The following is a 24,510-nucleotide window of genomic DNA, read 5'->3' as shown; positions in this document are numbered from 1 at the left end:
GGCTGAACCTGAATGTCAGATATTGTTTGTTAGAGTTTAGGTGCCGCTAAGGAGTGTGCAAATATGCTGCAACCTTTCTCAGATGTCTCTTCGTTTTCTCAGATTGCTAAACAGATGCCAAACAAATGTCGTAATATCTGGAGCGCTCCCTACAAATCTGTACACGCCATACAAAAGAACTACAATCTTTTGTGGAACAAGCTATGTTTTTTTCCCCTGTGTTTGGAAAAGAACACAATTACCAAAACAAATGACAGAAACAATGCATTTCTGCTTCTCCAGATGCATTTGGTGAATTATTTGCTACACATCTGCTCTGTAACGAAAATGTTTGCTGGTAATCAGAAGGTGGGAAATGCATACAGTATGATTCTGCTGATGCTTTAGGAATACGACAATGTTCTATCACAAATCTTTTTAATTACGCATTTGCAGTGTGTCTTGAAGGTTTCTGTTTTCTTAGATGACTCTCCACACACTGACAGGAAGAACTCCTATTAAAAATACTCTAAGGACATCTCACCAGCAGTCATAAAGTGCCATCTATTGGCAGACTGGGGAATGATTTTGACATGGAAATGTGCTGCAATGCAACAGGGCCTTGAGTATCATTATCCTCCTCGACTTTCAACACCACAGAGTCGCATCGTGTGCTCTTTTTTCCTCCCATGATTACAAGCGGTTTTAATCTGAGCTGACACAATAGTGTGTATGTTTTTCTAATTACTCATGACTTAGGCCCTTACCTAAGTTTCACTCTCAAAGCTTTCTATCTTTTTGCCCTGCCTTTGCTGCTAGTCACTGTCAAGGATCTCCTCTGTCCATATACAGGTGGAGAGTGGTGAGTCTGCAGTCCTGTGGGGAAAAGGAGAGAGAGGGGACCCTGTAGGTATTTTCCGGCAGCAACATTTACAACGCCGTCATGTTGCAGAGTCATTAACCAAGGCCTCTTTCCACAGGGTCAGCCAGGTGCTGAAGGGGCCGGCGGGATGAAAGGACAAAAAGTAAGTTGCATCAACGTTAAAGTGCCATACATGTTGATTCACCCTGTTTGTGCTCCCTGGGACTTGTGGGTGGGTGCGGGGTAGCCAATATGTTTAAATGCACAACATGAGAATAAAGCATGGTAAATTGCACATGAGCTGTGCGACGTGTTAAATCAAACCCTTAAATCCTTATGTTCCCAGGATTAAGGTGTATGCTCCAAATCCAGATGGGGATTTTAAACTAAACCTTTTCTGTTATGAAAATTGCGCATTTAGAGAAACGTGTAGTTTGTGTATGTGTAATGCTTAGTACGGTACCGCATGTATTCACAGAGTGATTTTCAGATGTTAATGGTACTGTATATGCAGATGTTGTGCTTCTTTCTTGTTTTGTTAAAAGCACACAAGTTATAGCTTGTAAATTATGAATGGAAGAGTAGAGGCTCCCAAATGCAATGCATCACAATTAAGAACCAACTATGGTTCCCTTGAGCACCCAATGAGCCCATTACAAGGGCTATACTCAGTATATATATATATATATATATATATATATATATATATATATATATATATATATATATATATATATATTTCTATGCACACGCACAAACACACACACACACCATTGTTCTACATGATGCACATGCAATGCACACCATTGAATTATCTCTTTCCACTCATCTCATGGCTCTTTTTACATCACTTAAGCAGGCTAGTATTTGCCCCTTATATTGTTGCTCTGAAATCATTGATGTAGCTTTTTGAGGTCTTGCTTTCAGGAGTAGGTTCTCAAGTGTGTTTGTGCTGTGTATTTATTTCTATTAGTGTACCTTTTTTTTGTTACTGTCTCTCTCTCAGTTTTGTATATGTAGTGATGGATTATATGTTTCTGTTGTATTTTCAGGGTGATGCTGGTCCTCCTGGTCCCGTAAGTACAATACAGTTCAGAAAACTTACTCTACAGAGTATCGTTCATTGTCAATTAGTATGAGATTTTATTCATGCTGTCCAACATGGTGGCATGTCATCGTGAGACCATTTTCTTGTTTTTAAGAAAACATGTATTTTTTAAATACAACAGTGGATCAGTGTTGATAAAGGTCATGAAACATGAGTAGCCTGTTCAAAGGCGGTGGAGATTAGTTCTGTTGAATTTCTCCAAGGAAGAGGTTATTTTTTTTCTTCCAGGAAATGAACTCACTGATATTTGGCAGCAAGCGCCCAGTGAATTATTTGTATTTATTTATTTTTGTAATATACCGGTACATAGCAAAGAAATGTGTACAACATAGCTTGCACAGGCACTGCAAGCTGTGAACTGTGATGTCCTGTTCCTATCTCGTACCACCCACTGATCTTTACAGCGTGAATTAATGGGGGCCGTGCAGAACATGACGTGTTTATAATGTCCATAATTGTAAATTAGAGTAAAAGGCATTTTGTTGGAGGACACCACAGTAGTGCTGATTTTAGTAGAGAAACGGATAAAAGCACAGAAACCCTGATGTCATGGTGGCTGTCTGATGTACGCTGAAGGTGACACAGGGTGGGTGGTGCTGGGATGATAGAACTCTTTGCTTCGACATTTCAAAGTCAGAAACTCATTGTGACAAATCAGTAAAAGATCTGCGAGGGGGCAGAAATGACTCCAAAGACATGCTGCAACTACATGAGTACATAAGTATAAAAGTCTCAGCTGAAAACATGCTGCTGGAGTTTACATGTTACAAAGTGAGGGGGGGGTTGATGTTTAGATGTCTCTGGCCTAATGGGTGCTGCCTGTTAAGCCTCTGAAGGCATCAGACACAAGCTTGGAAACAAAGTTTGATTGCTTTCATTCTTATTCTCATTCTCATTGCTTGTTAGCAAGCAATTCATATGGAAATGTGACAACTTAATTACATAGTGAACAAATATTGCTCACCCTCCACTGGTTTCTACTACTGAACTTACCATCACCAAGTCTACCCCATTAATAATAATAGATGGAGGCGCTTTTAATGCCTTCTCGAAACATTGAGGTCTTGCTTTGCAATTATTTTTGAATGGTTGTCTCTTTCCCCCAAATTAAAATTGTATTTCAACTGGGGAAGCAAGACAAAGAAATGTTCTATGAAAAGGAAAATAGTCAGTTGTGTTCATTGTTATGCAGTGAGGTATGGGCCACCCGAGATCTAGGAGGTGTACACAATCTTATAGCACACAGCACAGAGGGGAAAACATTAGTCATTTGATAAATGAGGCTGTTTGAATATTTAGTACCAGTCTCTGTCTATGCTCTGCTTTTGCATGGAAGATAATTTTGGCAGTTAAGCATTGATTTCCCTTACACAGCAGAAGCAAGGGTGTGGATCATTACCCTCCCTTCATAAACCTTGTGCCTCTGTTTATTAGTGACGGGGAGGAGCAGTGGGCTTAAAGGCATGCATGGACATTTCTTCCCCCAACCCCATTAAAGTGGCAAAACGGTCTTTTCAGCTCTGAGGCTGTGCTGTTTTTATTGCTGCCAGTGTTGCTTTACAATAGAGTTTGATAATCTATTGAACTGAAACAGGTTTTTATTTTGAGTAAAAGGTTCTATGCAGTATTTCACTTTTCTGAAGAGAAGATATATCTGGCTGACATTTCTGATCTGGTCCCATTCTGATGGAACTGAGACACTGTTCAGCATCTGAGGCAAAGAAAGTTGACAGCCGCTGCTTTAGTGAGTGACTGCAGGTTAAAGGTTGACTGATTATGCAGACAATCCACCGGGCAGTAAGGGATTCAGTACCTAACCAAAGGTTATTTTTATCGTTGCTTCCTAAAGAGAGCTTCATGTCCAGTTTATTTGTATTTATCACAGTAACGCTCTCAAAGGGCTCACTGGCTACATACTAGAACCAACATTTTCCCCATCTTGACGTGTCTTTCCGTTCCAAGATTGCTTCTGTTGTCTCTTGCTGCTTTGCTCGTTATAACAAAACCACCCAAGACTGAACTAGTTATGACTGCATACAGGGGTGAAAAATGTGCTTATCACAATACAATGGGCCCGCACACATTTAGATGTAATGAGTTCTGATTATTATAGATGGATAATTAGATTTGCTCTCTAGATTGCTTTGCAATCTTTGATTGCTTTTTTATAATACACTGGGCTTTAAACATTGGCCTCGCTTTTAAACATTGTGTGCAATTTACACCCTGATTTATTTCTGCATCTCAAATTCAGATTGTTTCTCGATGTGCCTGTGTCACCTGCTTTTATTATATAGATTCCAGTGTGAAGAAAGAACTGTCATCATGAGCAATCCAAATGAAACGATCACTTTTATCTTCATTGACAAACATTCTAACGAGAAAGGATTTTAAAAACATTTTACCTCTATATTACCTCCAAACAGCTTTCACTTGCAGTAATTGAAAGATCAGTGGAAACTGTTACTGGAACACTGTGTCTTTTCCCCTATTTCTAGGTGATGATAGCTCACGGCTTAAGACAGCTCTCTAGAACTGTAAACAGCTGTTTATATCATAAAACTTGAAATGTTGTCTGTGGTCCCTTCTCAAATTGTAAACAATGTTCGCTTCAGTCAGATTCTGAAGTGGCCGGTTTTGTCTTGTGTTGTAGGATGAAATGAACACCCAAAAGGGAGATGAGGTAAATATGTCCCCTCATTATTATTGTATTTCTCAATTTGATTATAAGAAACTCAGTATTTGTATTAGTTTTCATTGCATCCACCATATGACACCACAGCGTGCGATCAGGTTTCCATTTCTTATGTAACCTCAACAAAAGCAGTGTTGACAATTGCTTTGGAAAGAAGAACTAAACATCATCTGCTGTTCAGATGAGTTTGATATCCCAAGATCACAAGTGGGCAGCCATAAGTACGCCAGTTCACATCTGGCATTAGAATGCATCTCAACTGCATCTCAAGTGACCCCTTACCTTGTGATTGGATCTCACTTCCCAGCTCTCTATGCAAATACACATATCTGTTTGCAAAGACCAAATTAATTGTTGTTTTTAACTGGAGGGAGGCAGTGATGCCCTTGCCATGCCTTGTGTGCCAGAATTGAAAAGAAGAAGAAATCCAAACAATACAGACTGGGTCTATTCCTTGGCGTGTTCCAGGCAAGCCAAATCGCCCAAGATGTTTGACGCACTTGTAATTTACGTCGTGGAGTATATACCGTGGAGGACACATTCACTTGAGATCGGATCACTTAAGACACATGTTAATACCCAGTGGGAACAGGCCTTTGTGCACGATAGAGGTAGAACACAGAATACATTGGCGTACGATTGTTTTTTGGACTTCAAAACAACAGATGCATCTACTTGAGGCAAGCAGATTACAAAGCCACTGATGCAGCTATTAACCAAACATCAAAAGACTGCCAGCTAAATTCAAAATACTAATAAATTACATGTAGAGATTTAATAAGCTGCAAATGAAAGAGATTTACTGAATTGTAGGAGGCATCCAAACCCAAACACTCAGGGTGTAAGTGGTATTAAGGCAAGAGCATAAAATGTTCTATATTTTATCTCATAAGGTATTTTTTTTAAGTTACTGCTTTTATTGTATTCACATTCTCAGAGCAAAGAAGCAAAAACTTGGCAAAGGAAACACTGCTGTTAACCTTCACACAATATAAAAGCTTACTTAATGAAGGTCCTTCAGGACATTGTTTAGGCCTAACCCCAGTCAGCAGAAGGAATGGCTTACATGACTATTTTCTTTATGCAATTTTTAAGAAATGATGGTTGTCTATCTCCTTTCTAAAGGGCGAGAGAGGAACTCAAGGACTGCAAGGCTTCAAGGTAACTTGAAATTGACTCACGCACTAGAACTTAGCATCAATATCCACTGCCAACAAAATACGGCTACAATTCTTTACCCATTTTCACACTGTTGTGTGACAACGGTTACAACAGGGTAAAGCTGTAAGGAGTATACATATTGTTGATGAAAACCAATTCTATTGTATTAAAAAAACATCTTTCTTTGACATACAGTAAGTCCAGCACGACATCTTTCCAGAAATCATAAATATCCTTTCTAGTGTTCTTGAGCTGTTGTCAGAGAACCTCAAATTTCAATAGCGACACACCTTCGATCTTTCATGTTGACTTTTATGCCTTGACAATCTTTTCTATCTTGAATTTTTTCGACAAATGTTTTTCTCCTCCGTGTTCCTGCCTCCCCCATACTTCTCACTTACCCTTTGTTGGTGCTATAACAGGGAAACATCGGGCCGCCAGGACTCGAGGGGAATCAAGGACCAGAGGTGAGTCTTTGTATTTATCTTATGTCAGCTGTACCACTTTCAGGTTTAAAATTTCAGAAGTTCAAAGTTAAACTCATTAAATTTGGAATGCATGAAAAGCTTATCTAGAATAACGACATAACCAGGATATAAGCTTTCATTTGAAATACGATGTGCGTACAGACCTACTGTTCCTCAGTCATGATGATATCCTCGTCATACAGTAATTGCCATGAAACCAACCAATGGCTTATTAGAAAGGTAGCAAAGGGCGGTACTTAAACAACACTGCTGATTGAATTATTCTCGAAAGTCGTGTCCAGTGTAGCAGGCTGGGCTGTAACATTTGAAAGCCCAGACAAATATGTCACCAAACAAAGAAAGAAAATAGTAAAGTATTGGTTTCCTTTGTGTTTTGCCAGGGTAAGCAAGGCCTGCCTGGACCCACTGGTCTCCCAGGACTCCCAGGCGAGCCAGTAAGTATATTGGCGCTAGACACTAACCCTTCATGTCAAGCCTTCCTTTCTTTCATTGCCTTATCTGTCACCTTGCCATATCCTCTACTCTCTAAGTCAGTCTGCCAAGAGGAAAGAGAGAGATAAACAGATAAACCTCAACAGGCAGAGACAGAGAGGAAGTAGGGAGAAAAATCCAGAATTTTTACACAGACGATCAGTAATCAAATTTAAGAATTAATTAGTGGAAAGAGGCAATCTGAGCTCTTTATGCCAGGAACGGAGGCAGAGGCTCAATCTGTTCTACACACCTGCTTCGGTAATGAGCATCTGTCTTTACTCAAAAGCAGGGAGGGAAAAGAGGCATTTCATAAATCCTGGCTAAGGAAAATAATGTTGGAACACGGCAGCCCGCTGAAGCAGTGAGGAGGAGGAGATAAATGTGTGTGACGAGATGAAGGCCTGGTGATGGATGTGTCTCTTTTCACCACTATTTACAGGGCTCGCCAGGGGAGGCAGGGTTGCCTGGGAGAGATGGCCTGAGAGGAGAAAAGGTAGGTAAACTTCAAATCAAGTTCTCACCTCAATGAAAAATATGAAGCTATGATGTTTTATCACACGTTGAACACGCTAGACAACTCGTGGAGACACCTTTCAGATTACTGGCCCTGCATGCCATTCTCAATCATGTTTTAACTTTGTGTTCCTGCCTCTGAGAACTCTGCTATTTGTACACACATTTCGTCATGCGGTAGGATTAGTAAGTTCCAAACAAAGTGCAAGAGTGTGCAGTTGAAACACATATTTGTTGATGTTTGTCACTCGTCAAAATAAAGAAAGCTGTATTTGAGACTCCACACCCACTGGACTCACTCTGTTACACTCTCGGGCTGTAGCCTTCTATATCCATTCACATTTATATTCCTCTCTGCTGTACTATTATCTTTGATCCAAGAGGCCAAACATTCACGTGGTAGTCTATAAATAAATGTGAAAAGACAAACAATGTCTGTATGCTAAATATGCAGCTGGAGCCAAGATAACTTAGCTTAGCATAAAGACTGGGAGCAGGGGCCTACTTCTAGACAAGCTCTGTGGATACGTAACAGAACAGGCTCCGTTCTGATCTTAGGAACAGGGGTGCCTTTGAGCTAAATTACATTACATTACATGTCATTTAGCTGACGCTTTTATCCAAAGCGACTTACAATAAGTGCATTAAACCATGAGTCCAAACTCAGAACAACAAGAATCAAGCGAGTACAATTTCTTCAATAAAGTTAAACTACAAAAGTGCTATCTGTAAGAGCCATTTAAGTGCTACTAAAGTGTTAAACTACAAAGTGCTATCGGTAAGAGCCATTTAAGTGCTACCAAAGTGCTACTACGGCGCTACCTAAATGCTAACGTCAGCATGCTAAGATGCTGCAGATAATGTTTATGTTCCCTATCGTAGTTTTTTTTAGCCATTTGATCATAAACTGAAGTATTAGACACATTTAAATTTTGACAGCTTCAGAACAAGTCAGAGGGTCACCAAAGTCAGTCGGATCCTCAGTAACTATTTGTAAAAAATTGATTCACAATCCTTCTGTGTCTAGACCAAAGGGCCACTAACATTGCTAAAAGACAATAGCTCGCAGGCACTGAAGTGCATAGTGCGAGAAAGAAGCAGTCAGACTTCACATTGTCTACTGACACAAATAAATGTTCTTCATGTTATTTTTCCAAGAAATGGCAGATTTAAATTTAGTTCACTTTAGATTGACAGGAAGTCAATGCCAGCCTCATGGAGTCATCAGCCATTTTGGTCCAATCTCTCTGGGGGGAAGTTGGTGAGCTTTATAACATTATATTCCTCTGGCTGAAACCCAACTGTGTATGTCTCATAAAGCACGGTGGGCCCTGGCATTTACAATGGATATGCCTGTATAGCATGCAACTCTCCAGTCATATGAATATTGATCAATATTCAAGGGAGATATATTATTTGTAACATGGCTATATCCTGACTATCTTTATAAATTGTGTCAAAGGTTGTATTTTAGTGCATTTTCATTAAATGTACATAGGTTCCAGACCACAGGATCTTGGTTATAATGATAATATTGCCATGAAATTTGGAATATATGTGAGGCAAGGATAAAAATCGTTTAGAAAATGGTGATTAAATGTGTCCTTCAATCAGAGGATCGGCTGTTTGATCCCCGGCCCCGCTAGTCCATGCATGGTAGGCCCGCATCAGTGTATCAATGGATGTGAATAGGTGAATGGCAAGTGTAACAGGTTTCCCTGTTAGTCGCAGACTTTAACAGAGGCAGCAACACAGCTCGATGTAGTTCAAAATGCTCTTTTATTCGCAACAATTTACAACACAGGCTCAGTGACGGCTCCTCGCTTCTCCCCCTCGCCTCTCAGTCCCTCCTGCTCTTTATTGGGAAGAGACAGACAGATTAACCCCAGCTGAGGCTGATTAACCCTCAGCCCCGGCCGAGACTGATTGGACATCATTCCAGCACTGTTCCCTGAACCATTCCCCCGCTCCACCCACTCTACAGCTGAGTCTAACCATACCTCCACCGCCCGTCTTAGGCCAGGGTTTTTTTTTTTTTACCTTCTCGAACACCAACTGGCACTGCTCCGTCCACTGGACCGGATCTGAGGCACCTTTCCGGGTTAGGTCAGTCAAGGGGCTGGTCAGCTTTGCAAACATTTTTAATGAAGTGCCTGTAGTAACCTGCCAGCCCCAGAAACTGCCTCACCTCTTTTTTTTTGTCTTGGGTGGCGGGCAGGCGGCGATGGCTGCAGTCTGAGGGCGCACCTGCCCGGCGCCCAAGTGGTACCCCAGATACCGTACCTCCCTCCGTCCAACTGCACACTTCCCTGGGTTGGCAGTCAGCCCCGCCTGCCTCAGGGACTCCAGCACCGCGCCCACCCGCTGCACATGCTCCGCCCAGGTGGTGCTGTGGATGATCACATCATCCAAGTAGGCGGCAGCATATGCAGCGTGCGGACGCAGCACCTGGTCCATGAGGCGTTGAAAGGTGGCTGGGGCCCCGAACAACCCAAAGGGAAGCGTGGTGGATTGGTACAAACCAAACGAAGTGGAGAAGGACGTTTTTTCCTTGGACTCTGGCGACAGTGGAATCTGCCAGTAGCCCTTGGTTAAATCCAGGGTTGTAAAAAAAACGCGCAGTGCCCAGTAAAAAAGCATCGAACCGTGACACGTCATTCACCCTGCGATAGTCCACGCAGAGCCTTATAGACCCATCCTTCTTGACAACAATAATGATGGGGCTACACCAGGCTCTGTGTGACTCTTCTATTACCCCCATCTCCAGCATAGCAGCCAATTCCCTCTGAACCACTTTTCTCTTGTGTTCAGGTAACCTGTAGGGCCGCAACCGCACCGTCAAACACGGAGGAGTCTCAATCTGGTGCATGATGAGGTTTGTGCGTCCTGGCAGGAGAGAGAACACGTCAGAAAACTGCTCTTGCAACTGGCCAATGTCTGTTCTCTGGGTCCCGGAGAGATGGTCTTCACAAAGGAGCGAGGCCGGATTGGTGGATTTTTGGGACCTCAGGCCCCAGCTCCTCTCTCTCAGATACCGCAGACACCAGAGAAACAGACTCCACCTCCCTCCATGCTTTTAGGAGGTTGAGGTGGTAAATCTGTGTCACTCTGCCCCTGTCAGAACGCACCACCTCATAGTCAACATCCCCCACTCGCCGTGTGACCACAAAGGGCCCTTGCCACTTGGCGAGGAGTTTAGAGCTGGAAGGAGGAAGCAATACAAGTACCTTTTCTCCCGGTGCGAATTGTCTCATTTTTGCTGGTGCTCGGCCCCTCCTCCCAGTTTTCTTTAATGAGGTCGAGCACCCCCCGAGGAGTCCTGACGAACAAAAGTTCAAAGGGAGAAAATCCCGTGAAGGCCTAGGGAACCTCCCGCACTGCAAACAACAGAGAGTCAAGCCATTTATTCCAATTACGCACATCTTCGCTAATAAATTTACGGATCATGGACTTCAAAGTCTTATTCAGACGCTCCACCAGACAGTCTGTCTGTGGGTGGTACACACTGGTCCGAATCGACTTGATGCCCAGTAACTCGTAAAGTTCTCAGTGTTCTTGATATGAACTGGGTGCCCTGGTCAGTCAGAATCTCTTTCGGGATTCTGACTCGGAAGATGACCTGAAACAGTGCCTGCGCGACACTCTTTGCACCGCCTCCGGATATCGTGTTGCGTAATCCACCAGGACTAACACAAAGCAATATCCGCGTGCACTCCGGTGAAATGGCCCGATGAGGTCCATGCCGATTCGCTCGAACGGAACCTCCATTAATGGCAGAGGACGCAAAGGCGTCCTCGGAATGGCCGGGGGATTTACCAATTGACACTCCGGGCAGGACGCACACCAACGCCCGGATGCCCGGCCAATAAAATCGTGTCATTATCCAGTCCAGTGTTTTTTCGTGACCAGCCATCAGGTTATAATGAGCCGCCTGGAAAATCATTTCCCGGCGGCTCTTCGGCACCAGCAACTGGGTGTTTTTCTGCCCTGTCTGAGCGTCACGGCTCACTCTGTACAGTCTGTCCCTAATCAATGAAAAGTGCAGATATGACTGCGCTGCGTCAGGGCGCACCAGGTGACCATCAATTCGTATCACTTGGTCAAAGGCTGAGCGTAGAGTGTCGTCCCAAGACTGCTCGAGTGGAAAATCTTCCATGGAGTGAAACTCGGGAGCCGGTGGAGTCTCCATGGGAGGCTCCGCCGGTTCCCCTTCCCCGTCTGCAGTGTCGGCCGGCCTCGCGTCACCGCTGAGCACAGCAGATATCGCATGTCCCTGTCGGCCGTGAACGCACCCCCGCAGCCTGTCCCATTAACTTGTTAAACCCCGGCTAATCCGTTCCCAAGATTAGGGGGTGCGTAAGGCGGGAGCTAACCGCGACCTTTACATGTTTTTTCCCCCCGTATCTAATTTCCACTGACACCATAGGATAGTCGTGAACGTCCCCATGCACACACATTATCTTCACTCACATTGCCTCCATCAATGCCCCAGGTCACCTCCATCAGCGGGCACCCTCCGGAAGTGCCCGGGCTGCCCGAACCTCCAACACTCCTGCCCTGGTGTTTGAGAACCTCCCTGTAGGTCCGGAAAAGTGCCGGTGCTGGCGGTGGGCGGTGGCTCGGGGAGCCGCGGGAGGGGTGCCGGACACTGTGCCGGCGTCGATCCCGCCAGGGCCTGTGTGGGTAGCCTCCTCCGTGGGGCAGGTGTTGGCCGGAACGAAGCCGGCATGAGACCGCTATCCCCCTGCCCAGGGGAATGAACCGCCAGGTGGTCATCCGCCAAGGTGATGGCGGTCCCCAGCAGCGACGGACGGTGGCAGCGGACCCACGCCGAGGTTCCGGATGGCAATCCGCCCACAAACTGCTCGAGGACGACCTTTTCCACCACCTCCTGCGCCGCTCCCAGACCCCCGGGTTGTAGCCATATGGTGGCCGCGTCCTTGAGCCGCTGCGCAAAAGCAAAGGGACGGTCCTCCGGCTCCAGCCTGGCCTCACGGAACCTCCGCCGGTGGTCCTCTGGGGACAGGCCCTCGATCACAGCCTTGCGCACATCTCTGCCTGGCTGCTGGGGGGAGCCCCAGGGCCGCTGTCTGTGCCACCCCGGCCAGAAGAGGCAAGAGCCGGACCGCCCACTCGGCAGCAGGCCAGCCACACGCCTCCGCTGTTGCCTCGAAAGAGTCGAGGAAGGACTGTGCATCATCCCCTGCCGTCATCCGATGTAGGGCCAACTCTATAAGCACAGCGGAAGCCGCCGGCGATGGAACCGCAGCTGTCTGGGCTGCGAGCTGCTCCAGGGTGAACGCTTGCCTCTCCGCCTGGACCTGGAGCTCCCCCATGAACTGACGGTTCATCTCCGCCTGGTCCCTCTGCATCGCAGCGCCCCCCGCCAGCATCTGCCCCAGCGCCACGATCGGCAGGCTCGGCCCCTCCGGCTGCTGCTCTCGGTGTTCCATCTGTCCGCCCCACGTTTGGCTCGACTGTAACAGGTTTCCCTGTTACCCGGTGATTCGCGGACTTTAACAGAGGCAGCAACACAGCTCGATGTAGTTCAAAATGCTCTTTTATTCGCAACAATCACAGGCTCAGTGACGGCTCCTCTCCCCCGCCTCTCTATCCCTCCTGCTCTTTATTGGAAAGAGACAGACAGATTAACCCTCAGCCCCAGCTGAGACTGATTAGACATCATTCCAGCACTGTTCCCTGAACCACACCCCCGCTCCACCCACTCTACAGCTGAGTCTAACCACACCCCACTGCCACAGCAAGTAGTTCAAAAGCGCTTTGAGTGGCCAGAAGGCTAGAAAAGTGCATTTCAAAGGACACCTGAAATATGCATATAAGCCTTATGGTTGAGTAGGTACTCTTGATTAATTTTGGGTATGGGCAGCAAATATACTTGAGGCAGGAAACATAAAGCAGACACTGCTGTTTCTGCCTTGTGGATAGTAATTTCCAACCTACAAACTTGATGGTTTGTAAGGTCCATGCAGTGTCGAGAGCTGTCCCCTCTAACACACAATCTTAACATGTATGCTTATTGATGTGCCAAATGATCCTAGTAAATGTTGTGTGCCCCTGCTTCACACTCCAGACTATTCCTCGTTCACCTACCTGTGTGTAATGCAGTTCACCCTTTGCATTGCTGAGGTGACAGAGCCAGTCTGACATTTTGTTTATGGAGAAATGTCTGTTTTTCTGTTTGTAGGGGGATTCTGTTGGAGTGATGGGGCCACAGGGATCTAAGGGTGAGCCTGGAGAGCCTGGAGGTGGATATATGGTGCGTACTATCATGTTTAGAAAGTCACTTTCAGCTTTTGCCCTTGAGTCACAGGGCATAAACATAGAAAGTGTAGAACAGGAAAACAACCGTTCAACAGATGTTCCTCAGGCATATATCCTCTGCAGACTGCTGTAAGAGCAGCAACAAAGGTACAAGAAACTAGGTCCTCTCTCTGTGTAGCTGCCATGACATTATGGAGATGTAATGCCATTAAGTAATCCACCATTGGATAACCCCAGCCTGGGTAATCACCTATCCTCCCACTTTAGAGCTTATATCTGTTGAAGCACTCTCTTTTATGGGCATGGCTTTGCATATAGAAATGTTCATTATGGCATACCCAAAAAACAGCGGCACGTGTGCAGCCACACCCTGGGTCCTGGTCCTGGGTGATGTCGCTTGCTCTCCTCAATCACTGGCAAGTGCTGTATGGCTTTAAACAATCATGTTTGTTTGTGTGTGTGGAAACGCTGTAATGACTATTAACCGATAACAGACCGACTCATCAAGCAACAAGTAGTGTGTTTAACAGAGTAATTATGGCAAGATTGACATATTTAACCACTTAAATCTACTCCAGCACTGTGACAATTGCTATGTGTATATATATATATATATATATATATATATATATATATATATATATATATATATATATATATATATGCTATGTGTGTATATATATATATATATATACAATTTCCACAGGGACAAGTGTCATGGGGAGCTGTCTTTTAAAGCGGACGTCCTTCTGTATAGAAGCTGATAGTCTTTTAACGTTATTTATGTTTGGAAGAAAATGGATTCTCAACATTTTATGGTCTTTCTTAATTCAGACAAATAAATGGGAAAAAGCAATGAACAAAAGTTAATGCAAATGGTCTAAGGTTCTTTAATAGCGTGCTCAAGTAGTTAATGTCACTTTATTGATTTTGCCTTTAAATGAATAATGAACAATTTGCGTTTCTTTTGACTTTTATTATTTGCATGGATTAGCAATTTTTCCTCTACTCTCAAGTACTGATATAAAGGTTTGTCTCAGTGGAGTGCCATTGCGTAATGTCTGACGGAATTCTTTCTTTAAAAAAAGAATAGAAAATGCAGTCATATTATTAGTCTCAAATTGTTCTATGCTTTCCAAACTTTTCTGTTTCAGTTAATTGGTACGTAAAAAATCTGTAGAATTGCTGTGTTTGTTCAAATCCAAGTTCTGTACAGCTAATTTACATTGTGCACTGTAGGACTTGTAACACCATTACATGCTGACCACATAAATCACTGTCTCATCGGAGCCATACAGTAAATAATACAATCTGTTTTTTTTCTCTGAAATGGCATTATCAGTCTGCCTCTGTGCACAGAAACTATAAAAAATGTTCTAAACAGTATTGAACACGTGCTCATATTGCTGTGTTCAGACTGTTTGCACTGTGGATTTTAGCTCGTACAGATGTAAGCTTCTTGTTTTAATCCCAGTACTCCAGAACATCTTTTTTGGGCTGCACCTCGGGTCTCAGTGAATTGACGAATGTGCAGTGAATCCCTATTCTGATGTCTTCTTCCTTTTTTGTTTTGTAGGGAGATGGATTGTCTCTAAGCAGAGGGACTCGTGGGCCCAAGGTAGGAAGCACTGTGGTGACGGAGCATCACAGACTCAACCATCACCGTTTTAACCTTTGCACATATATACGTGCTATTTATGGCAACTGTGTGTTTCACATTAAATATGCTATTTCAACTATGTATCAATTCATTTAAGCATCTATTTCAAAAGTGTATTTGAATTAATTTCAGCTAACTGTTTGGACCTCTCTGCTTCTTCACTAACTCATTTTCATGAAATCAAAGTATGCTCACACACTGGATATCTAAATGTAGTAACCGTAGTAGATTTCTAGGTTTTCCGATCATATCATGCTGAGTTTATTAGCGGGTTTGGAAAACAACGCACTAAAGATGCCCCAAATTCTCAAAGGTGTTGTCTTAGAATAAATAATGATACATGTGAACATACTGCGTATCCCTACACACGCTTGAGTTCAAATGAAATGCATTATGAGCATGTGCATGCCATATACATTGAGCATACTTGTGTTTCTTACCCTCAAAGGCAAAGCATAAAGGGAAAATAAGCGTGGGCAGAGTTTGAATCGTTAATGACTGATCATGCAGTGCAGCTCTCCATGACTTCTGGATTACCCAACACTAAAACCCCACTGACCGCTCCTCTGTATTTCTGTCAGGGTGAGAGAGGTGTCCCAGGACTGCCAGGAGACCACGCTGAAAAAGGCGAACCTGGAGAGAGTATCACAGGCTCGCCTGTGAGTATGATGTTGTATAAATTGGATTGTCTCCAAAATGATTTCTTTCCAAATATGATACCTTCAGATTATTCTATTAAGTCATCTAAAGAAAGAGACCATGTTTGAATATCAAGATCAGTGTTCATTAAATACACTCTCAGAGGAAAATGCTGGTTATTACTGTGAGGTGCTGGCGCATTGCACTCTTCCATCATCATATATGCTCTGCACAGCTAGTTTGAACCTAGCACAGATTTGATTGTGAGGGAGTCTGCTTTCATTTTTGAGATACAGGATTGTTGGAGACAGACAATCAATAGAGCAAGAGGTGTCCAACACAATTCCTTTATTGGATCCTGGGGGCTCGAGGGCTGATAGTGTTAACAAGATGTGTGATGTGTTTTCAGGGCCGCATGGGACCCCCAGGAAAGCAGGGAATTGAGGTATGTGAAAAATTGTGAATCAACAACACCCCAACAACAAGTTTATGTTTACAGGTTTTCAGCATATTGATACTGTGGCCAGCGGTCATGCAATTATTTTAAGATATAAATAACATTCTGCAGCGTTTATCAGTTGTTATCTGGTTGTATGAAGCAGGATTGTTAAACGCATCAGTGTCTGCATGTTTTTCAGGGCCCTCGCGGAACCTCAGGTTTATCTGGCCCTCCTGGAGCTCCAGGAAGAGAGGTGAGTGAAATCACTCGGTGCTTTCACTCTTATTCCCTCCCTCATATATCTCCAGATCAAAGACAGCTGAAAGCATAAACAATGTCAGCTACCACTGTGGATGAACAAGTACGATGTATCAGGGCTCCTGGACGCAGATTCCCACCAACTGTGAGGGGCGTATGTCTGCTATCGTCGCCAGGAGGATCATTAACTCCTTTCTTTGTCTCAATTAAAGGGCTCTCCTGGTAGACCAGGACTCATGGGCCCTGCTGGACCGCCAGGTGCACCAGTAAGTGAGAATATCTCATTTTTGCTTTCTGCAGTTCAGCATCACTGATCTGCAAGAAGAACTGAGTCCAAGTCACCATTCACAGTGCAGCTGCTGTTTTTAGATGATTAGCAGCTCGTCCTGCCGTTCACAAACCAACATCACTTTCAGGAAAATGTTGCAGTTCACCACTAAATTGGCAGCACCCTGATGTTAGCACATGTTTTTGTCTCTGTCTTGTCTTTTTTTAATGCATTTCAAGTAAGCAACGTGTACTATAGTTTGGATAGCTTTAGTGTGAGTACAATACAAGTGCTGTTGCTGCTGCTGCATCAAAGCCGTGATTATTTAGCATGTTGACCCATTCATATTTGTGCAAGAGCCATAAAACCCATTTATTGTTATTATATTTTAAAAAGATAATTGGGCTGCAATTCTAAATGTTTTCTTCAGCTGAAGAGAAGAGAACACTATTTGTAAGATGTGAAGACTGTCTTCCAGCTACAAAGTTATTAAACTCTTTCCTCAAGCGTTGCAGATAAAAACTGAAAACAAAACATTGTAACAGAAGTTTGTTAGAAAAATGTTTGGGGTATAATCACATTTCTTAAAGGCATATAAGATGCTCTCAGAAATTGTTTTTTTGAGGAATTTAGATGATGCATTGGCACCAAACCAACTGAATATTTCCAAAAACATTAACGATTTCTTAGCTTTGAAATTCCGACTGTGTTTATGTTTCATTGAGTATTTTGTTATTTCTTTCTTTGACAGACTGCCCTGCCAATTGTTGGAGACATGGGTGCATTACTCAAGGTATTTCATCTTTATGGTGAATGATACTCAGTTTTTGACAAGCATGCAACACGTTTCGTGGGTTATTGGTTACAAATTATTTATATTTGTTGATTTGAAAGAGTACTATTTTATCAATGTATGGATGCTATCAGTAGTAGAGAGATGCCTCTATCAGGGTGACTTGGAGAAGTATGTATAGAAAAGAAATCCAGGCTTACTTATTCACCACAGGTGCACTGCCAAGCCATACTGTATGACACCATGATTTATAAAGCACAGCAATTAAACATGATCTAGTTTTGTAGTCTGAATTGTGAAAAAGTGTGAAATTATGTCAATAATTGGTTGTTTCTTCTTGCTCGTGGATGCTGAATGCGCAACATAAAAAAATCTACATACACACACAATTTAGGGAATAACTATACTGCGAGATGATAATACTGCATCAATCAGTCTTAATGGGGAAGTATAAAGCAAGTATCATATATGGAAAATGTAATGTCACTCATTGTGTTTGTCCTTTAAATTAAATCATCTTCACATTCTTTAAATGTCTGATCTACAGATATAACTTTTACCAATGTAGATGGATAAGAAAAATACAAAATCATCATGTGGCCATAACTCCATCACAGCATATCTGTTTAGCATTAATTCATAAAATAGCTTATGCACAAATGCAAAAATATACATAAAAGCGCATCTTATGGATAGGTGTACAGGAAGTGAGTTTGATCAACCATTTTCAAGCACACTATTCTATGTTTTTCAAATGCCCTGCAATACCCCGAAAACCCCAAATAAGCCCCTGAGAATAGCGCTCACTCCTCCACCTTCTAAAATGCTTTAATTTAATTTCCTCAGGTAGATTTCCCTTGTCACTTAAACCTTCACCTCCAATTACCAAACATTGAAGCGCCTGATAGAAATACTATATGAATGCTCTTACTAAAGACTTGAAAGAAGTCTTGTCCTGAAAACCACCAGACTTGCAGTTTCTCATTTTGAAAGGTTGGAAATTGCCCCTAATTTTTTTCATCAATCACTGACAAAATGCAGAATTTGCACTGGGACCGCGAGGTCCAAACATAATGTGAATCACTATTTAGCTGTTAGCCTTTATTACCTGAGATTCTTTTGTGGCTTTTACCTTTCATAATGGCCATTTCCATCAAAGTCCAGGCAAAATACAGATTTATTATTTTTGTCCTTCTGATTGAAGCAGGTTAGTCACCTTACTAAATCATGTTACCTGCAGGACAGTACTTAGCTAAATAATGATAATAATTCCAAATGCCTAATGCATGTCAACTTTGTCAATAAATTCTCTGTGAGGTTCACCTACTGTAACCCTAACCCAACACGCTGATGGCACAAACAATGACTAACACATTCAAATTAGTTATTTGCTTGTGTATATTTCATAATAACATGCTCTCCTTATATTGTTTGGATAATAATTAAATGAGCAGATTAATCTCTATTTTGTATTTCAGACTATTTTTAATGGTGCACTGTCCATGTTTCTATTGCTTCCCTCTAACTTAGAGCTTCTAGATATATTTCTGGAAGGTGCAGTTCCTATACCTCATCTGGATCATAGATAATGATATTCAAGATTATCCCCTAAATGTCACAGTATATGAGATGAGAGACACTCTCGGAGACACTCTTGGTGGGTTCACATTATTCTGCTCTCCAGACATTTAGAGAATACTTAGTGTCAAGTTTGGGTCTTATCCTCCACCCAGGGAATGTGACATAATAAAGGGCAAAAATGCAGTGCTCTAGCTCAACTTGATGAAATCTTATCTGTGCCACCACTTTTGCTTCCTGCTTTGCCTGCGCTGGCAGAATGCCTGCAGTGTGTGCCAGACGAGAACCCCAGGGCTTCCTGGCCAGAAGGGAGAGAAGGGGTCCCATGGAGCGCAAGGATTAGAAGGCCTCGTGGGAGAAAAGGTACGAGTAACTCATCAGCATGGCGGGCAATTTGGTACAGAGGCTGTAAACATGTTAATCGGACCATGCTACTTTGCACTACATGACACTTGTTATATTTACTCTTGGGCTTGCTTATTGAATACTTTAAGAGCATGTGTACTTACACCCATATTCATTGTGTACTTCTATATCTAACAGGGGGATCCAGGTGTAAGAGGTCCTATGGGTAACCCTGGAAAAGAAGGCCCAAAGGTAGGCAAGGGAGTATAAAGCGGAAATATACTCACAAACAATCTGTAACACTAAAAGCTTCATTAAATTATATTGTTTATTGAAATGTGTGTTTAATCGAATATATAGAGAGATCTACTTTGACAAACGCCTTCATAAATAGCCTTTTGGATTGTCTCTGGAAGCCTAACCAGCTGTTCTACAGCTCATATTATTCTGTACACTCTTATGTGCTCGCTGCAGAAGTTGCTGCTATGGATACAGTGTTGTACCATGGCTAGGCTATTTCAAGTTGTGTGATGTTTACACCCTTCAGCCTTTAGCTGTAGGCCTTTTCATGTTAGGTGAAAAACACTTTCCCCTCCCTCATTGGTTCTGCTTCCCTGCAGGGAGTAAAAGGAGAGAGAGGGTTCTCAGGCCCCGCAGGAGATAAAGGTGATGAGGTGAGTGAAAAAAGTTGAATCCAAAAAGATAAATCCGGTAGTTATCCAACCATCAGGAAGTCACTGTGACATTGAGAAGTTGGTATTTCAAAAGAATGTAAATATATTGTAATGTCTGCGTCATCTTCAAGCCTGTCTACTCTGAAAGTCTGTTTTCAAAAGAAGCTATCAAAAGCCATCCACAGTGCTGCATGTGCACGGCCCTATCTGTTGCACTCCAAGGAGCAACTTTAAAAAGAGCCTGCCCTGCGTGTGTATGTGTCTGTGCTAATTAAAAAACAAGGCACTCTGTAGAGGAGCTGAGAAGCATTTAATAGGTCAACCTCCAGCATTGAACTGCAATGGCAGGATATTTTTACTAACAGGCCCACTTGTTACCAATTAATAAAAGGCTTAATAAAACATGTTTTATATCCATGTTGAAATTATTATTACTTTTTGTTCAACGATAAAAGAAATCATTGAGAGAAACAAGTGTAAGGTCATCTATAATACACGACAAGCTATACATAATTGCCATATCTAAACAAATGTACACAGCTTCTGCATGTTCAATGGTGCTATAAAGATAAGACAATGTGAACGTAATCCTAGTAGTTGTTGCAGTGAATAGAAAAGTATATTTACAATTTCTATGTGCCATATTATTTCTGGGATTTTTGTCACTAATAGATTCCTAGAAATCTGTTCCATGCATCAAGAAATTGGATAAGTACTTGGGCCAGTATGTTACACTTTACCCTTTAGCTTTACAGAACCCGCTTAGTCTGTAGGGAACAGGACCAGATACCCACATCGCCTATTTTGCTATATATGGAAATATTACATATACTCACAGTCTGTTTTACTTCGCACACGCAAAAATGAGAACGCATCCGTAAAATTGTTCACAATGAAGTAGATATTATCTTTGCATCACAAGTCAACATCCTGAACAGGTGTGAGGCACAAATCTTTATTGAGTTCTAGTTATCAATTTGCACAATTAAATTAGTTTTCCTCCAGCTGTATTTCTTCATAATGTTTTTAAATGAGTCAAGGAAATATACTTGTAAGTCCAGTGTTGCTATAAAATATGAATGCAAATATTCTCTTTCAATAATGAGACATTATTTTATAACCCGGTGATCCACTGTGTGACCTCCAGGGGACTTCTGGTGTACCAGGACTTCCTGGTGTGACTGGCCGCACAGGGGCCACAGTAAGAATCTCTTTAATTATTTTGTAACACAAAATGTATGTTTATTGTATGTGTGAGTTCCTTAATTGTAGGTTAATGCTTAAAAAAGGATGCTGTTCTGTTTTCAGGGGCTAATGGGTAGACCTGGGCCAATGGGCCAACTAGGAGGCAGAGGAGAAAAAGTAAGGTGTTGTACTATACAAGCATTTATCTATATACTGTAGGTAATGTGTATGGCTTACGGGGCTTTATGACTGATTTAAAACTGTATGTTTGCTAATTTGCATTGTAAGTATTCTGTATTCAAAGCCTGTAATAAATAAATGGTTTTGCCAGGGAGTATAAGTAACTTAGTAACTGTATGTTGTTCCCCTTAGAATTTAGTTGTATTTCTTTGTTACATTTTGAAGATAGATTGGTAAAATGAAAACATTTTACTAAGTAATTCAAAGCTTTTAATCATAGCTATTTGCTATTTGCTATTTGCAAGTGAGTGAAAACAGATCTCTTAAAGGAATCTAAGATATATTTGTTGTCAGAGTTGGCAAATGAGGTTCCTTATCATTGAATTACATTAACAGGGTATTGTGCTTGATATGCGTTTCTATTTACACATTCCTCTGGTTTGTGTTTGGCAGGGAAATGAAGGACCCTCAGGCAGACCAGGGCTTCCTGGGCCTCCGGTAAGTTCCTCCTGCATCAACAAGAGCCCTCCATTAAGGTCATAGATTCTATGTCGCCCGCCATGTTCACTTAAATACATTGTATTGTTATTGTTTTTACACATTTAACCTTAGTCATTCTTAAGGTTACAGACTTAAAGCCACTCATTCAACACACCTTGCACATTGAAAACATTTAATCATCCTGCTTTTCTCAGCACTATGCAAATATCTTCTTTTCCCAAGATAAGTAAGTAAAGGATAGATCCAAAACTCTGCATCGGCATCTCTTCCTACCGAAATAACCATCATTTGCTCATTCGAACCGTATTTAGTGTCACAAGAAACACGAACAGGCACAAATGTGATGAAATTGTGGCGACCTGCTCACTGGCATTGAATCTTGCTTGTACCCTTTAAAAGGCCAGTGAGTAAGCACTTCTAAAGACAAATCTATAATTCATCAGCCGTCCCCTTGAACCTTCCATGCCCCCCCACACCCTGGTCTCATAAACTGCAGTCTGGGAGGACAGGGGATGGCTCAGTGGCCTGAAAAGGGCGCAGGCATCCGCTTGCTTCTAAATGAGAACCTTGACTCCGTCTACATTTACAATAGCTGCCCTCTACCAATCTATCATGGGAAAAACATTCTTTTATGTGCTAATACTACCCAAGAAGACGTGATTACCGAGTTCTCATACCCGGATCTCTTTTAATCACTGTGCTCTTTTGTATTTCTGAAACACTCTCGTTTTCTGAATAACCAGTGACTCAAGGATTATTAAGTCCACTCTTCCATGTTTTTTTTGCTTTTTTTTTTTTTGCTTTTCACTCTCTCCCTTGCACACTCCTTCCCTCTCTTTGTGGATTCACCAAATGAGCTATTGATCTCTCTAATGTAGCATTTAAGGGCTTAGCAGTGTATAAGTGCTCCAGACCTACTGTACCGTGTTTCTGTAAAGACTCGTGGTGCCTAAAACTCACAGAACAGTGAGGAGTATCTAAGAGGAGATTTACTGTTGATTGTGTTTCAGGGTTTACCCAACGTGGAGGGCATTGGGATGAGCAGTCTGTACAAGCTGCAGGTAAAGACTTTTCAAATGACTTCAACAATAATTGTCATTGTGATCCATTGTATGCACGTCACAGGGCCTTCAATCTACAGAGTCTGTGCCTGTGCTTTAAATGTGTTTGACCCACATCGTAACATATATAGTCATAGTATTAAAACAATGTCTTTTCAGAGTGGTGGAGCTATTTTAGGACCCCCTGGAGCTCCTGGTGCTCCGGTAAGCATAATCATTGTTATGCCTGAAGTAAATCCTTTACAGTGTACTGTGGAGAATCACACAGTACTGGCACGTTGATACTGTAAGAGCCGCAGAACCTGCAAGGGCTGAATACCAAATAACTTGACCAGCCCTCCAACAATATCTCGACTACTGAGGCCCTATCACAGTCAATCATGGTCATTGAGAGCTGGTGTTTGGTGAAGGCCAAGAGGCCTCCTGACTGTCAAACAGATGTTTCTGACCTGCCCCAGGACACACAACAACATTGATATGTAAAATGGATTTAGAAGTTCAGTTTCCCAACTGAAGTGGCCCAATTTGCTTATCAGTTCCCCCTGCTACGCCTTATCAGACAGTTTATAATCTTGTCCAGTCTCTTGGGAGACATTCATTCACAGGCCCCGCAGGGATCCATCCACCAACACTAAAGATGGGAAAAAAAATAGACACTCCAATATTCCCAGTGCACAATGCACATGAGCCACAGCTCAATCTGCCCCATTACAGGCCAACAGCTCCGAGAGCATCTTCATCATTGTTAAGAGGGACAAGAGGCCTAATGTATCAATACTCCTTCTTTCTTTGTGTATAAAATGCAGAAATGGTTTACTGAAAATGTAAACATGCATGACCGGTGTTTGTTAAGCACGTGTGATAGCCACACTGGATTATATGATCCTGATCATTTTAAATCTTGCTTGAGAAAGACCACAGTCTCTGCAGTGTCATATAATATTATGTAAGCATGATTTACAGACATAAATTGTGAGACAAGAGGAGAATTAATGAATGCTATACATTTTGGTGACACCAACATACAGTACCCACATATCATTTCAGACTAAATTTATGATTTTTACGGTAGCAGTTGTCTCTTTCATGGGAGTAATATGTCCTTTTTCCTCTCTCTTGTCTAAGGGTCCCAAGGGAGACGAAGGACTTGTAGTGAGTAGAAGCTTTTCATTCTGGAATATATATATGTTATGAAGTATTTCTCTATTTTTGTGTGCTGCCCAGAAAAATTGAGAAGCCATTGTTTCCTGTTGCTTTCTATCATTGTCTCTGTGGTTCTCTACAGCATAAGTCAATACACCCTCAAGCATGAACACTTAACCACTCGCAGGAGAACTCCAACACACAGAGAAAAGATGATCATGTCT

At 42.4% G+C, this 24,510-nt stretch overlaps 1 protein-coding gene across 1 annotated transcript in view; it reads left to right on the top strand.

The window, feature by feature from the left end:
• Positions 1 to 24,510, top strand: part of LOC117743616 (collagen alpha-1(XIX) chain) — a 91,599-nt gene that overhangs the window by 54,165 nt on the left and 12,924 nt on the right. The window contains exons 16-39 of the mRNA XM_034551244.1: positions 832 to 885; positions 960 to 1,004; positions 1,894 to 1,917; positions 4,603 to 4,632; positions 5,770 to 5,805; positions 6,228 to 6,272; positions 6,674 to 6,727; positions 7,207 to 7,260; positions 13,486 to 13,557; positions 15,139 to 15,180; positions 15,804 to 15,881; positions 16,271 to 16,306; positions 16,500 to 16,553; positions 16,771 to 16,824; positions 17,578 to 17,619; positions 19,456 to 19,560; positions 19,741 to 19,794; positions 20,163 to 20,216; positions 21,364 to 21,417; positions 21,525 to 21,578; positions 22,035 to 22,079; positions 23,093 to 23,143; positions 23,303 to 23,347; positions 24,269 to 24,295. Of these exons, the coding sequence (XP_034407135.1) occupies positions 832 to 885; positions 960 to 1,004; positions 1,894 to 1,917; positions 4,603 to 4,632; positions 5,770 to 5,805; positions 6,228 to 6,272; positions 6,674 to 6,727; positions 7,207 to 7,260; positions 13,486 to 13,557; positions 15,139 to 15,180; positions 15,804 to 15,881; positions 16,271 to 16,306; positions 16,500 to 16,553; positions 16,771 to 16,824; positions 17,578 to 17,619; positions 19,456 to 19,560; positions 19,741 to 19,794; positions 20,163 to 20,216; positions 21,364 to 21,417; positions 21,525 to 21,578; positions 22,035 to 22,079; positions 23,093 to 23,143; positions 23,303 to 23,347; positions 24,269 to 24,295 (1,209 nt within the window). The remainder of the gene's footprint in view (positions 1 to 831; positions 886 to 959; positions 1,005 to 1,893; positions 1,918 to 4,602; positions 4,633 to 5,769; positions 5,806 to 6,227; positions 6,273 to 6,673; positions 6,728 to 7,206; positions 7,261 to 13,485; positions 13,558 to 15,138; positions 15,181 to 15,803; positions 15,882 to 16,270; positions 16,307 to 16,499; positions 16,554 to 16,770; positions 16,825 to 17,577; positions 17,620 to 19,455; positions 19,561 to 19,740; positions 19,795 to 20,162; positions 20,217 to 21,363; positions 21,418 to 21,524; positions 21,579 to 22,034; positions 22,080 to 23,092; positions 23,144 to 23,302; positions 23,348 to 24,268; positions 24,296 to 24,510) is intronic.

The sequence above is a fragment of the Cyclopterus lumpus genome, chromosome 15, assembly GCF_009769545.1.
Source record: "Cyclopterus lumpus isolate fCycLum1 chromosome 15, fCycLum1.pri, whole genome shotgun sequence".
Taxonomy (NCBI): Eukaryota; Metazoa; Chordata; class Actinopteri; order Perciformes; family Cyclopteridae; genus Cyclopterus; species Cyclopterus lumpus.
The sequence above is the reverse complement of the archived record's forward strand: the minus strand, read 5'-3'. Positions and strand labels throughout refer to the sequence as shown.